At 47.1% G+C, this 15,863-nt stretch overlaps 1 protein-coding gene across 1 annotated transcript in view; it reads right to left on the reverse strand.

Annotated features, from left to right (window-relative positions):
- Positions 1-15,863, reverse strand: part of LOC140197877 (retinal guanylyl cyclase 2-like) — a 75,837-nt gene that overhangs the window by 39,835 nt on the left and 20,139 nt on the right. The window contains 4 exon segments of the mRNA XM_072258427.1: positions 3,596-3,745; positions 6,776-6,932; positions 8,073-8,249; positions 11,103-11,183. Of these exon segments, the coding sequence (XP_072114528.1) occupies positions 3,596-3,745; positions 6,776-6,932; positions 8,073-8,249; positions 11,103-11,183 (565 nt within the window).

Genomic DNA, 15,863 nt, shown 5'->3' on the forward strand with positions numbered 1-15,863 from the left:
TGCAATAAAAAAACCTGCAAAAATATGTTTCTTCAAGGGAAATTGCAGGCTGCTGAATGCAGCAATAACAATTCAGAAGACGTACATCTAGTTAAGAGAGATATGGATTTGAATGCATGCAAATGTAATGATACATGCTGTGTGTGACTGTATATTCAGTGTTTTGCACTTTGGCTCCAGAGGAACAATGTTTTGTTTGGCTCTTTGGTTTTCATTCAATTCAGAATCAGAATCAGGCTTACTATCACTGACATCTGCTGTGAAATTTGGTGTTTTGTGGGAGCAGTACAGTGTAATACGTGAAAATTACTATAAGTAACTAGCTAGACAGTTAGGTAGATAGTTGGATAGATAGACAGAGCAAAAGAGGAATAGTGAGGTAGTACACACAGGTTCACGGACCATTCAAAAATCTGACGGCAGAGGGAAGCAAGCTGTTCCTAAAACACAGAGTGTGGGTCTTCAGGGTCCTATAACTTCTCCCTGATGGTAGTAATGGGAAGAGGGTATGTTCTGGATGGTGAGGGTTCTCAGTGATAGATGTTGCCTTATTGAGATATCACCTCTTGAAGATGACCTCGATGGCAGGGAGGTGATGCAACCAGTCAGAATGCTCTCCACCGAACATCTGTACAAATTTGTGGGAGTCAAATGTTCTCAAACTCCTAATGTAATATAATATCTGACATTCTTTCTTCGCATTTGTATCAATACCTGGGCCCAGGATAGATCCTGTGAGATGTTGAACTTGAAACTGCTCACCCTTTCCACTTCTGATCCATCGATGAGGACTGGTGTGTGTTCCCTTGTCTTATTCTCTCTGAAGTCCACAATCAGTTCTTTGGTCTCACTGACATTGTTGCTGCAACACCACTCAACCAGCTGATCTATCTCACTCCTGTACACCCCCTCATCACCATCTGAGATTCTGCTGACAATAGCTTTGTCTTTGGCAAATTTGTAGATGGGTTTCAGCTGTGCCTAACCACACAGTTATGGATGAAGAGAAAGTAGAGCGGTGAGCTATATACATACACATCCTTGAGGTGCGCCTCTGTTGACTGTCAGAGAGGAGTAGATGTTATTTCCTGTAATGTATGGATCTATTTCTTTTAGAGCAATGGCCCCCCACCTTTGATCTGTTGTCTGCGCACACGCAGTTGTTTAGGTATGTGCATTGCTCACTCTCTCTTTCTCTCTGCAATGTGAATACACCAGTTCAAGCCACCTCCCACATGAGTGTTTTCATTAAGTGATATGTAGTTGTGCACAGACACAACAAATTGGCGACAAGTACGAACCTTAATGTCAGAGAATATCACAAACTGCACTGACAGTTACGGGACAAAACAGCAAGAGTTAAACTGCAGGAGAAGGCCGTCACAGACACCAACAAGCATGCGAGGATTGTGCATAATAACAATGAAAGACGCGCTGAATTTAAAGTGAAAATAACTCGGCAATGTCTTCAGTTGGGGAACTTGACAAATTTGTTTGCACTAATGAAGACTGGGAGTCGGTATATCGAGAGGGTTGAACTGAATTGTAAAGCGAATAATGTGGAGGAGCAATAGCACGTATGCATGCTTCTTAGCTTAATGGGGCCAAGATGTACAGTCTCTTAGGCAATTTAGTAACCACTGAAAAGCCAGCAAGCAAGACATTTGACAAAATTGTTACCATTTTACAAAATCACTTGAGCCCTAAACCTGAGAGATTAAGATTTTACAAAAGGAACCAATGAAAAGATGAAAGCCTTTCTGAATACATTGCAGAACTGCAGAAACTTTCCCAAAGCTGTGACTTTAGAGATGGATTTTCTATGCATTAAGGGACAGGCTTGTCTGTGCCATGCATAGTCAAAGCACTCAAAAAAGGCTACTGGCCAAAAGAAACCTAACCTTAGAACAGGCGTTGACCATTGAAACATTAATAGGGGCAGAGAGAGAGGGAGTATGCAGAGAGGAAGGGGAGGGAGAGGGAAAAGAGGAAATAAGCCAGCTTGAGAAGATGGGTAACATCCTTTCCACATCTACTCTGTCTAGGCCTTTCAACATTTGAAAGGTTTCAATGAGATCCCCTCTCATCCTTTTAAATTCTAGCAAGTACATGCCCAGAGCCATCAAACATTTCTCATATGATAACCCTTTCATTCCTGGAATCATCCTTGTGAACCTTCTCCGAATACTCTTCAATACCAGCACATCTTAGATGAGGAGCCCAAAACTGCTCACAATATTCAAGGTGAGGCCTCACCAGAGCCTTATAAAGCCTCAGTATTCTAGACCTCTTGAAATGAATGCTAACGTTGCATTTGCCTTCCTCACCACCAACTCCACCTGCAAGTTAACTTCCAAGTCCCCTTCCATCTCAGATTTTTGGATTTTCTCCCCATTTAGAAAGTAGTCTACACATTTATTTCTACTAGCAAAGTGCAAGACACTGCATTTTCCAACATTATATTTCATTTGCCACTTTCTTGCCCATTCTCCTAAGTCCCTCTGAGCCTACCTGTTTCCTGAACACTACCTGCCCGTCCACCAATTTCATATCATCCGCAAACTTGGCAACAAAGCCATCTGTTCCATCATCTAAATCATTGATTTACAGCTTAAAAAGAAGTGGACCCAACATTAACCTGGAACACCACTAGTCACTGACAGCCAACCAGAAAAGGATCCCTTTATTCCCACTCGCTGCCTCCTTCCAATCAGCCAATGCTCTTAACCATGCCAGAAAATTTCCTGTAATACCATGGGCTCTTAACTTGGTAAGCAGTCTCATGTGTGGCACCTTGTCAAAGGCCTTCTGAAAATCCAAATACACAACATCCATTGTATCCCCTACATCTATCCTACTTGTAATCTCCTCAAAGAATTCCAACAGGTTTATCAGGCAACATTTTCCCTTCAGGAAACCATGCCAACTTTGTTCCATCTTGTCCTCTATCGAGGACTTTCAATATTTGGTAGATTTTGATGAGATTCTCATTCATTCTTCTAAACTCCAGAGAGTGCAGTCCTCATATGTTAACCCTTTCACATCTAGTATCATTCTTGTGAACCTCCTCTGGACCTTTTCTAATTCCAATGCCAGCACATCCTTTCTAATGTACTGTGTGCAGTTTTAGGCACACACTACAACTGCCCTCTGCTCCTGGATTCTCCCACTATAGTAAACATCCTCTCCATATCCACTCTATCTAGGCCTTTCAATATTTGATAGGAATCTGGATGTTGGAATGAGGATTTCAAGATTCAATAGGTATCAGACTCTGAGATCTGAAGTAACACCCAAAATGGTGGAAATACTCTGCATTTCTGGAGGGAGAAGTAGATAGTCAATGTTCTGGGTCATCTGGACTGGAAGAAGTCACTTGCACAGCAGCTTGCGGGATCGTTCTGTGTACTAATTGGGATGCCTGTCATGGAGAGTTGCAGATTAAATCCGGAGAGGGGTTTGGGAAGTCCTAGGTTGGAAAGGTGGTGAATGGGTTCTGAGCGATTCTCGAGGAAGGAGGGCCCAGGTGTGATGGGGATCCCTCACCCCCAACCCATGAGCCCCCCCCCCCCCACAACTCCCTGGTTGGCCTTACCAGCAGGGCTGAGGTCCAGCATGGAGAATGGAGGTCCCCGAATAATCAGCTCCTGCATGATGATGGAGAAACTGTAGACATCCCCCCGGAACGTCCCCCTTCTCTCCAGACTGGGGTCTCGGAGAAGTTCTGGTGCTGTCCAGAGCCGATCTGAAGGAGATGGGGAGAAGAGGGTGGAGAAGATGAGAGGATGGGTGAGGGGAGACAGGAGAGGGAAGGAAGAGGGGGAGAGGGAAAAAAGGGAGGGGGAGGGAAGGGGATAAGGGTAGAGGAGAGAGGGAGGTGGAGGGAGAGGGGAGGGGAGGGAGGAATGGGGAGGCAGGACGGGTTGGTGGGGGAAAGGGGGAGGTGGGGGAGAGGGGGAGGGGTTGAGAGGGAAAAAGGGAGAGGGGAGAGGGTGAGATCTGGTTTAGTGTTGCCATACAGTGGGGGAAACTTCTGCTTGAGTGTTATCCAGACACATCATGTCAAACTTAAGAGCATTGTGGTTGCACCAAGAAAATAAACACAGAATGCAGGATGAGTAAAGCTTGCGTGAGCTAGGGCTTCTCTGTTTGGAGAGGAGGAGGATGAGAGGTGACTTGATAGAGGTGTACAAGATGATAAGAGCCACTGATCAATTGGGAAGCCAGAGACTTTTTCCCAGGGTGGAAACGGTTAATATGAGGGGCAATTTTTAAAAATTTATTCATTTACGGGATGTGGGCATCGTTAACTAAGCCAGCACGTATTGCCCATCCCCAATTGCCCTTGAGAAGGTGGTGATGAGCTGTCTTCTTGAACTGCTGCAGTCTCTGAGGTGTAGGTACACCCACAGTGCTGTTAAGGAGGGAATTCCATGATTTTGACCCAGTGACAATGAAGAAATGGTGATATGTTTCAGAGTCTGGATGGTGAGTGACTTGGAGGGGGATTTCCAAGCGGTGATGTTCCCAGGCATCTGCTGCCTTCATCCTCCTAGATGGTAGTGGTCGTGGGTCTGGAAGGTGCTGCTTTAGGGAGTTTAGTGTGTTGTTGCAGTGCATCTTGTAGATAGTACACACTGCTGCAACTGTTCGTCGATGGTGCAGGGACTGGATGCTTGTAGAAGGGGAACCAATCAAGTGGGCTGCCTTGTACCGGATGGTGTCAAACTTCTTGAGTGTTGATGGAGCTGCATTTATCCAGGTGAGTGGTGAGTATTCCATCACACTCCTGACCTGAGCCTTGTAGATGGTGGCCAGGCTTTGGGGGGGTCAGGAGGTGAGTTACACACCACAGGATTCCCAGCCTTTGACCTGCTCTGGTAGCCACGGTGTTTATATGGCTAGACCAGTTCAGTTTCCTGTCAATGGTAATCCCCAGGTTGTTGATAGTAGGAGACTCAGTGATGGTGATGCCACTGAATGTCAAGGGACATTGACATGTCAAGGGCTAGAGCCCCTGTCGTTGGAGATGGTCATTGCCTGGCACTTGCATGGCTTGAATGTTACTTGTCACTTGTCAGCCCAAGTCTGGATATTGTCCAGGTCTTGTGCATTTAGGTACGAACTACTTCACTATGCGAGGAGTCACCAATGGTGCGGAACATTGTGCAGTCATCTGCGAACATTCCCACCTCTGACCTTATGCCAGAAGGAAGGTCATTGATGAAGCAGCTGAAGATGGCTGGTCCTAGGACATTTCCATGAGGAACTCATGCAGTGATGTCCTAAGGATGAGATGGTTGACCTCCAACCACCACAACCATCTTCCTGTGTGTCAGGTATGATTCCACCCAGCGGAAGGTTATCCCCTAATTCCTATTGACTCCACTTTAGCTAGGGCATCTTGATGCCACACTCGGTCAAATGCTGCCTTGATGTCGAGGGCTATCACTCTCACCTCACCTCTGTGACTTATTAACTTAAGGTGATTGGAGGAAACTATGGGGGGAGGGATGTCAGAGGTAAGCTTTTTTTAAACACAGTGGTGGGTGCGTAGGGTGGCGGGTTGGAGGTATGTCTCTACCAAAGGAGTTGCGAGGTGCTCCTTCCCTCCACTAGCTTGCAGGTCACCCTTGGGCAAGGTGTAGTGTCTGTTTAGCGCCCCCCACCCCCCCCCCGCCACCCCATGTGAAGTCATGGGAGCAGGTGATGGATGGCCCTGGTTATGTGACCACTGACACTAGGCAGACAATCTCTGAAGAGCATTGATAATAGCTGCCCAGAAGGCGGCAATGGCAAACCAATTCTGTAGAAAAATTTGCCAAGAACAATCATGGTCATGGATAGACCATGATCACCCGCGACATACAATACAGCACATAATGAATGGTGGGTGCATGGATCACTGTTATACAGAGGCAGGTATATTAGGGATATTTAAGATACGCTTTGATAGGCGGGAGGGAAGGGTTAGATTGATCTTAGAGTAGGTTAAAAGGTTAGCACAATATTATGGGCTGAAGGGCCTGCACTGTGCTGTACTGTTTGATGTTCTGCAGTGGTACATTCAGTTCCTAAGGCTGTCATAACCGGGTGTGCTAGTGGGGATAAGCTCCCACTACCTATAAAGTGCTCCAAATGGCTAGCTACTCTAACAGCCTCTGACAACCAAGTTCAACTCTTGGACTTCATGCATGGCATGAGAAGGGGCAAAGGTGGACCACTGGCTCCTCAAATCCAGTTGCTTTGGGCAGGTGGGGCTGTGTCAATCTTGGATGGCAGCCTGCCTGGGAGAAGGAAAACTCTAATTTTAAACCTCCTCTGCCTTGCGGCCTTACCTACCCATGGGAAAGGCTTCGGGAGTAAACCCTGAGGAAGAAATCAGGAACCGGGATCCCTAAGGCAGTTTGATGTTGTTTACATCTTCACTCTGGCAGCCTCTGCGACGACACTGGTGCCAAACTGTATCGGCGCTTGCCCTTCCCTTGGACTACATCAGTGACGTGGAGAGGGGGAACCCACTGCATGGGCAACAGCCGGTTCTTCAAATCTTCCCACCCGGGCTTACCCCCTGGAGAGGACACAGTCCATCAGAGGGGCAAACCCATGATCCCCTGGGATCAATGGCTGCCTACTACTTGTGCTATGTTTACCAAGTATAGAGTATGTTGAGGTTGGAGGGGTTTGATTTCATCAGCTGCTTTCCAGTGTACAGACAGAGTTGGGAAAGGCTGGTTCTCATTGACGTGTCTGAATGAAGTCGAAAGCATCTTACCCACTGGGCTAGGCATCAGCCAGGTGACCTTCTGCACTTCCAGCAACTCGTTGTAGCCATAGTCCGTGACCTTCAGCACAAACCTGCCGTCCACTACACAGTTCCGGGACTTCAGCCTCCCGTGAACCAGGTCTCGGTGGTGAAGGAATTTCATGCCCTGTGGAGAGAAGGTGCCTTTGAAAACACCCAACATGCTGCACACAATTCTGGGTCAAAAAGTCAGTACGTGGCTGGAATCTAGGAGCAGAATTAACCAATTCAGCCGATCAACTCTGCTCTGCTATTCAATTATGGTTGGTTCTCTCATCTCTTCCCTGTAACCCTTAACCTCAACCAATCAAGAAGTTCTCAAGTTCTCAAAATACTGGAGGAAATCAGCATTTTGTGTGTGATGCTGAAGATTTCCAGCATCTGCAGATTCTCCTGTGTTCACCTATCAGCGTCTACCTTAAATACACCCAATCACGAGGCCTCCACAGCCGTCTGTGGCAAGGAATTCCACAGATCAACCACTCTCTGGCTAAAGAAATTCCTCCTCATCTCTGTTCTAAAGGGACGTGCTTCCGCTCTGAGGCTGTGCCCTCTGGTCCTAGACTTTACCCCTAATGGAAACATTCTCTCCACAAGTCTACCCAGGCCATTCGGTATTTATTTGGTTTCAAAGCGACATCATCCCCCCCGCCTCCACTTCATCATTCTAGGCATGATAGCATAGTGGTTAGCACAGCACTTTACTGTACAGGCAACCCAGGTTCATTTCCCACCGCTGCCTATAGGGAGTTTTGTATGTTCTCCCCATGACCACATGGGTTTTCACTCCCGCAGTCCAAAGTTGGTTGGTGGGTTGATTGTAAATTGTCCAGTGATTAGGCTCAGATTAAATCGAGTGATTGCTGGCAGCATGGCTCGAAGGGCCTGAAGGACTGTATCTCAATGAATAAAGTAAACTATCAAGTACAGGCTCAGGAATGTCAAAAGCCTCTCATACATTTAAGCCTTTCGTTCCCAGGATTATTCTTGCAAACTTTATTCAGCCCATTGTATGTCAGCTGGCTCTCTTCCAAGCCAATCTGAGACCATCACCCTGGTCTCAGTCCCCTTGCAAATTCTCTCCACTATATCTTTAGCCAATACTCTTTGAAGCCACATCTGAACTGCCTCCACCACACTGAGTTCCAGCAGTTTTTGATTTTTTTTCCTCAGGTTTTCAGGGTGAACAGGGTTTTCTCACAGCACAGTGCAATGGCTGAAAGGTGGGGACAGGGAGGAGGAGCAGGCAAGAAATGAGGAGGGTTACCTTGACCAAGTCAAGCAGAAGGGATAATTTGAACATCCAATCAAGTTTCATGTCCCTATTTGAGATGAGATCCTCCAGGCTCCCCCTGGAGCAGTGCTCTGTGACAATCGCAAGGATACCGCAGTCGACAAAGAGGCTGAGGAACGGATTCACGTTCTCGTGTCTCATCTGCTGGAGCTGCAGAGATAAAGGACATGCAACATTACACCACAGCACAGGTCTTTCAGCCCACAATATTGTGCTGACCTTTCAATTTGCTCTAAAATCAATCTAACCCTTCCATCATCAGGGACTGCACCACCCATGTCATGCTTCCTTCTCGCTGCTGCCATCAGGAAGAAGGTACAGGAGCCTCAGGACTCACAGCACCAGGTTCAGGAACAGTTATTACCCCTCAACCATCAGGCGCTTGAACCAAAGGGGTTAACTCACCCTATCGTTGAAATGTTCTCACAACCTATGGGCTCACTTTCAAAGACCCTTCATCTTACATTCTCGACATTTATTGCTTATTTATTTATTATCATTATTATTTATTTTTTCTTTCTTTTTGTATTTGCATTTTGTTGTCCTTTGCTGGTTGTTCACCTTATTGGTGGGGTCGTTCATTGATTCTATTATGGTTATAGATTTATTGAGTATGCCCACAAGAAAATGAAATCTCAGGGTTGTATACAGTGACAATAGATGTACTTTGAACTGCTGTAGTAATTCACCCTGGGAAAAAGTCTCTGGCTCTCCAGTTATCCACTCCACCTTATACACCTCGATCATCAAGTCATCTCTCAGGAGGGGTAGAGGGGAGGGGATAGTCAGAAGTTGGAGACAGTGGGACAGATAAAGTGATGGATGGAAGGTGAAGAGGGCGTTTAGAGATGGAAATAGGGAGGAGCTGAGGGCAATACAGAGGGACCTGAAAGCCAGGATCAGGGAGGCTAAAGACAGGTACAGGGGGAAGCTTGAGTGGAAACTCCAGCAGAACAACATGAGAGAGGTCTGGAAGGGGATGAGGACCATCACTGGGTTCCGGCAAACAAGCAACAGAGGAGCTGAACGCAGTGTGGACAGGGCCAACGAACTTAACCTGTTCTTTAACAGATGTGACATTGTGACCCCTGCCCATCCCCCACATGAGTCATCTGTTGTCGGCCCCCAATCAACACATATTCCACTCTCCCCTCCTACCCCTCCTCACAGTCCCTCACCCTGCTCTCATGACTATACCCCTCCCCCACACAAAACCACCACGATGGGCTTCACAGCTGAACAGGTGAGAAGACAGGTGAAACTTCTCAACCCAGGCAAGGCTGCAGGCCCGGATGGTGTCAGTACCAGGGTGCTCAAAGCCTGTGCCCCTCAGCTATGTGGAGTACTTCGCCATGTATTCAACCTGAGCCTGAGGCTCCGGAGGGTTCCTGTACTGTGGAAGTCGTCCTGCCTCGTCCCTGTGCCGAAGACGCCGCGCCCCAGCGGCCTCAATGACTACAGACCGGTGGCATTGACCTCCCACATCATGAAGACCTGGAGAGACTTGTTCTGGAGCTGCTCCGGCCTATGGTCAGGCCACATTAGATCCCCTCCAGTTTGCCTACCAGCCCCGACTAGGAGTTGAGGATGCCATCGTCTACCTGCTGAACCGTGTCTACGCCCACCTGGACAAGCCAGCGAGCACTGTGAGGGTCATGTTTTTTGACTTCTCCAGTGCGTTCAACACCATCTGCCCTGCTCTGCTGGGGGAGAAGCTGACAGCGATGCAGGTGGATGCTTCCCTGGTGTCATGGATTCTTGATTACCTGTCTGGCAGACCACAGTACCTGTGCTTGCAACACTGTGTGTCCGACAGAGTGATCAGCGGCACTGGGGCTCCACAGGGGACTGTCTCGTCTCCCTTTCTCTTCACCATTTACACCTCGGACTTCAACTACTGCACAGAGTCTTGTCATCTTCAGAAGTTTTCTGATGACTCTGCCATAGTTGGATGCATCAGCAGGGGAGATGAGGCTGAGTACAGGGCTACGGTAGGAAACTTTGTCACATGGTGTGAGCAGAATTATCTGCAGCTTAATGTGAAAAAGACTAAGGAGCTGGTGGTAGACCTGAGGAGAGCTAAGGCACCGGTGACCCCAGTTTTTATCCAGGGGGTCAGTGTGGACATGGTGGAGGATAACAAATTCCTGGGGATATGTATTGACAATAAACTGGACTGGTCAAAGAACACTGAGGCTGTCTACAAGAAGGGCCAGAGCCGTCTCTATTTCCTGAGGAGACTGAGGTCCTTTAACATCTGCTGGACGATGCTGAGGATGTTCTACGAGTCTGTGGTGGCCAGAGCTATCATGTTTGCTGTTGTGTGCTGGGGCAGCAGGCTGGGGGTAGCAGACACCAACAGAATCAACAAACTTATCCGTAAGGCCAGTGATGTTGTGGGGATGGAACTGGACTCTCTGATGGTGGTGTCTGAAAAGAGGATGCTGTCTAAGTTGCATGCCATCTTGGTCAATGTCTCCCATTCACTACATAATGTACTGGTTGGGCACAGGAGTACATTCAGCCAGAGACTCATTTCTCCAAGATGCAGCACAGAGCGTCATAGGAAGTCATTCCTGCCTGTGGCCATCAAACTTTACAACTCCTCCCTTGGAGGGTCAGACACCCTGAGTCAATAGGCTGGTCCTGGACTTATTTCATAATTTACTGGCATAATTTACATATTACTATTTAACTATTCATGGTTCTATTACTATTTCTATTACTATTTATTATCTATGGTGCAACTGTAATGAAAACCAATTTCCCCCGGGATCAGTAAAGTATGACTATGACTATGAATGAGATGATTTTAGATGTGAGGGGGAGGGAAAGGATATGGGGAACAGGAGGTGGAGAGATGCAGATGAACTGACCCCACTGTGAACTAGTTTTGCTGATGTCAGAAATAATCCATTGTAAATAAATCCACAAGTCCTCCTCTCCTCCCGATAACCTGCAGACATGTCGGGTGGCACCCAGTACCAGACTGTAGGAACACACCTTGGAGAAAACAACCTTCGTTGCTGGTCGGACTTCGCCAAAGTTCCCATCTGTAATCCTCTTCAGCCAAACCCAATCTCCCTATGGGAAGCATACGGCAGGTTAAACCGATCATTAGATGCACAGCAGACTGTCATTCAGCCCAGTCAGTTCACGCTGTACCCTGTGAGTGACTTTCCTGTCCACTGCATCAATATGCATGTCAGCTCCTGCTTTGGGGAAATCTGCTTTTTCAGTTCTCGAGCTCGGGCTCCAGAGACCCAGGTTCGATCCCAACTTCTGGCATTGCGTGTCTATAAGCGTGTGTGTGTCTGTCTGCGTCTGTGTCAGTGTGTCCCAGCCAGAGTGTGTCCGTGTGTGAGTGTGTCCGTATGTGTGTCAGTGTGAGTGCATGCATGCGTGTGTCCCTGTGTGTGCGTCTGTGTGTCTGTTCAGGTGTGTGTGACTTGCCCCTCTTTCTGTGTGTGTGTGCACATAGGTTCTGTGACCACGTTGGGTTCCCCTGGGTGCTCCAGTTACCCCCCGACATCCCAGATGCATGTCCATCATCACCACATGCGTACCTACAAAGTTTTTAAATTCGGATACCAAAGTCCATGCCAGATTTCAAGCTCTTGTCTCTCTCACACTCAAGTCCACCAACTCTCCATGCATTCTTATTATCAATTATCCAACGAACCCACCAACCCAGCATGTCATTGGGATGCGAGGGGAAGCTGAGGCCTTGAGGGGTTGGGGGTGGACCCATATGGTCAGGGGGAGAATGTGTGAACTCCACACTCAACCAGATGTTAAGATTGTCACACGAACTAGAGTGTGAGGTAATACTTTGCTCGTTCAGATTGTCACACGCATTAGGGTGAGAGGTAATTCTGTGCTTGCTCAGGTGAGTCTCAGATTAAACAGTGTACATGGTGGCTGAGTGTCGTGTCCGATGAGGACAGGAAACCTGTGTGGGAGAGTTTTTAAAAGTGGAAAAGCCATTACACTGGGACAGTTCCACTCCCTTGACCTCGGAATTCTGTGTTCTGTGTACGAACAAGCAGCTCAAACCTGGGTTGTCCCTGGTTGCAAGGGATGACCGTGACATCCTCAGTGCTTTGTCCTGTCTTTTTCTCTCCACGGAGCGTTGAACTACCACCTACAACCTGGCCGTTGGATCTCATTGTAGATCTCATCTGCCCAGTCAGCCAGAGCTGACTCCATATGCTTCGACAGGTAAGTCCCTGTCTCACCAGGGTATGAGGCCCGCCGACTACCCTCACCTGGTTTAGCCTGCCTGACAAAGCAGTGCACCAGGGTGTGGCCGCTGTCGCATGCAACAGCTTCTTGGAGCCTCAAGTTAGAGCTGACCAACAATAAATACAGAGGTGGACAAAAAACAAGAGTGCAGTACAAGGAGTATGGTGAAGGTCCAGGGTCAGGAGTTATCGAGAGCCTTAGTCGTACAGTATTAAAAAAAAGACCTTTCAGCCCAACAAGCTTATGTTTACCACTCAGTCCCCATCTCCTCTAATCCAATTTACCAGCACTCGGTCTGCAACTCACTATGGCTTGGCGATTCAAATCCAGATGCTTCTTAATGAGATTCAGGATTTGGAAAGGAACATTGAGAAGGTTATGTGAGGTCAGAAAATGGGGACATTATTGTGACACACCCAGTTTGTCATCTGTGGCAGAAATTTCTCCAGTTCTTGGAGCTGAAGATGCAATTTATTGGTGACTGCGGTGCAGTGCGCTGGGGCTGGGGGAGGGCAGGAGGGGCTGCATGCTGCACTGTCGTGTGCTGCAATGCTACAGGGTATGATGCATCTGCAGCAGTGCTGTGGGCTGTGGCGCTGAGTTGCGGTATTGAACACTGGTTGCCGTCGGACCAACATCTAGAGGTAAGGCTGAATGATCATAAAATAGGGGTTTGATGAATTTATATTCAAGAATTTTAGTAAACTTTGTGCAACCTCTCACTGGGCTTGTATACAGACTTGCCTCGTTGGTTAACTCTATTAACAGCCATGTGACTCAGCAGTGAGAAGGCACCTTTCATAAACGATGTACGTCTCGGGTCAGTATGATTTGGGGTTCAACCAAACAGGGAAGTTGGGATGTCCCAGGGAAGAACATTGAATGTAGGGAATGTTGACTAAGTATAGCCCTATGCACAGTTATTGCTCAGCAGAAAAATAACGGATGGTACACAAACATAAAATGACTAAGGAAGTATATTTACCAATAGTTCAACTTTAACAAACAACTAACAGAGAAACAAAAGGGCCCATTACAGTTAAACCAGTACGACGTGCAGATAAACGTTGGAGCTCATTCCCGGAATAGTCGGGTGTATCATTTTACTCGCGCCGAACCACATTCTGCATGTAAAACACTGGCCGCAGTTCCAACTTCCCTCAAAGACCATCTCTAGTGAACGGGGTAACTCAGGAAGATTGGCACTTCCTCCTCAGAACCATTCATCTGCAAAAAGACTCTCTTACAACGGGGTCTCTCCTTCGGGTGGCATTCTGCAGTACCTTCCCTTATGCCCCACTACGCAGCTCCCACCAAAAGACCCCAAACCAGCTCACTGTCCTCCAGAAATCTGATCCTGCCCAGCTCTCTCAAATCTTTCATTGCATCCCACCAGGCAGAAAGTTACAGCATGTACCAAGGCAATCCTGATTGACTGACACAACATTCCTAAGTTGGACAACATGGCTCTGTATCTTTAGCCAAAGTCAAAACACTCTTACTAGTAGGATACACTGCTTTTGCAGAAAACTGATAAAAATAAAAATACCTCAAAGCATAACAGCAGAAATCTTAACCAGAGCATTACATTTGAATAAAACACCTGTCTGTAGCAAGGACCTGGAACCCACTGGACTGTTGCAGAAAGAAACATACATACTTTCTCTGTACCCACTTTGGGTTTATATGTGGTTTATTACCCACTCTGACCTCTGACTTCTCGCCTGTCTATCACCCCCCCCGCAGAATCCTCTCCTCCTTCCCTTTCTCCTATGGTCCATTCTCCTGTCCTACAGATTCCTTCCTCTCCAGCCCTTTCCTACCCATTTGACTTCACCTATCACCTTCTAGCTATCCTCCTTCCTCCTTCCCCTACCCCCACTTTTTACTTGCATCTTTCCCTTTCCTTTCCAGTTCTGAAGATAGGTCATGGCCCAAAACATTGACTCTTTATTCATTTCTGTAGATGCTGCCTGATCTGCTGAGTTCTACTCTGCTGAGATCTGTGTGCTGATTTGGGTTTATATGTGACTCCCAAATCTCCAATGACTTGGTTGACTCTGAAGTAGCCAGAAACAGTCCAGTGGTTTAATTACCAAAGAGTTTTGTTAACAGCAAGCAAATCCCACAAGTCAGTAAACAGTTATTTGTCTCCCTGCAGTGGACTTCCTCCGTAACCAGAACACTGCACTCTGCATCTGTTTCCCTTTTCACCACCTCAGTGTGCTGGTGTGTGGAATAATCTGTCTGGATGGCAGGCAAAGCAAGATTTCCAGTGCATCCTAGTGAATGTAACAACAATAAACCATTTCACGGTAGTGCAGAGGCTAGCGTAACGCTTTACAGTGCCAGTGATCAGTAGATCTGGGTTCAAATCCTGCCACTGTCTGTAAGGAGTTTATACCTTCTCCCCATAACTTTCTTCCAGGTGCTCCAGTTTCTTCCCACATTTTAAAAGATGTATAGGTTAGGGTAAGGAAGTTGTGGGCATGCTATGTAAACTTGCGGGGTGCCCCCAGCACAATCGCCAGACTGTGTTGGTCACTGATGCAAAATAATGCACTTTCACTGTACGTATCAATGTTTTGACATGAGACAAGCAAAATTAATCTAATCTAAATTAGCAATAAACATCCATCAGCCAGATTAATGAATGATATTTGGCTAAAGAGAATATTTCACAGTTACTAAGACAGAGTCCACCAGAATAGTGTTCAGTTCTGGTCACCTCATTTTAGGAAGGATTGGAAGCTTTAGGGAGGATAAAGAGGATAATTACCAGAATGCTGGCTGGATTAGAGAGCATGTTTCGTGAGGAAAGGTTAGGGGGTTTCTCTTTGGAGTGAAAGAGGGTGAAAGGTGACTTGATAGAGGTGTATATTGTGACAGGATCCTGAATTATCCTTGTGAACTGTGTTTTTAAAAGAGAAAGAGAGAGAGAGAGAGAGAGAGAGAGAGAGAGAGAGAGGTGTCTGACAGGCACCTTGTTATTAAGAGAGAGAGGCAAAGACTGTTTGGAGATGGTGTTATGGTTGCTCTGCAGCATATTTACCCTTTTGCAAGGACACTGGCAGCTTCTGTGTTCTTACAGAGAGAGAAGGGAGGAGCTGCTTGATGGACAGCTGGTGTTCAGCACGGTGAGATAAATAGAAGGTCAGATGATAGACTCACAGACACGTGGTTTTGGACATTGAATGAGCTTTGTTGTGCCCACAAGAAAGGTGGGTCTTTGGAGGATCGGTCAGGCGGATCGATCAGTGGCTCTCACAGTGTGGAAAAAGTGTGACCGGTGGTGAGTTATTCATGTGTCCAACCCTTGCCTGGGTTGATAATCCCACCACAGAAGAACTGTCCCCTTTGTTGCGGTCACAGTCGGTGACTTCTAGAGGATTTCAGAGGACAATGGGAAGATCAATGGCATCAGTTCACCTGAAGACTAAAACCTCCCTCCCCATCACTACTCAACTCAAAACCACGAACTGAACTGAACCTTACTCATCACCGTAAGACTGTATCTAT

The sequence above is a fragment of the Mobula birostris genome, chromosome 5, assembly GCF_030028105.1.
Source record: "Mobula birostris isolate sMobBir1 chromosome 5, sMobBir1.hap1, whole genome shotgun sequence".
NCBI lineage: Eukaryota > Metazoa > Chordata > Chondrichthyes > Myliobatiformes > Myliobatidae > Mobula > Mobula birostris.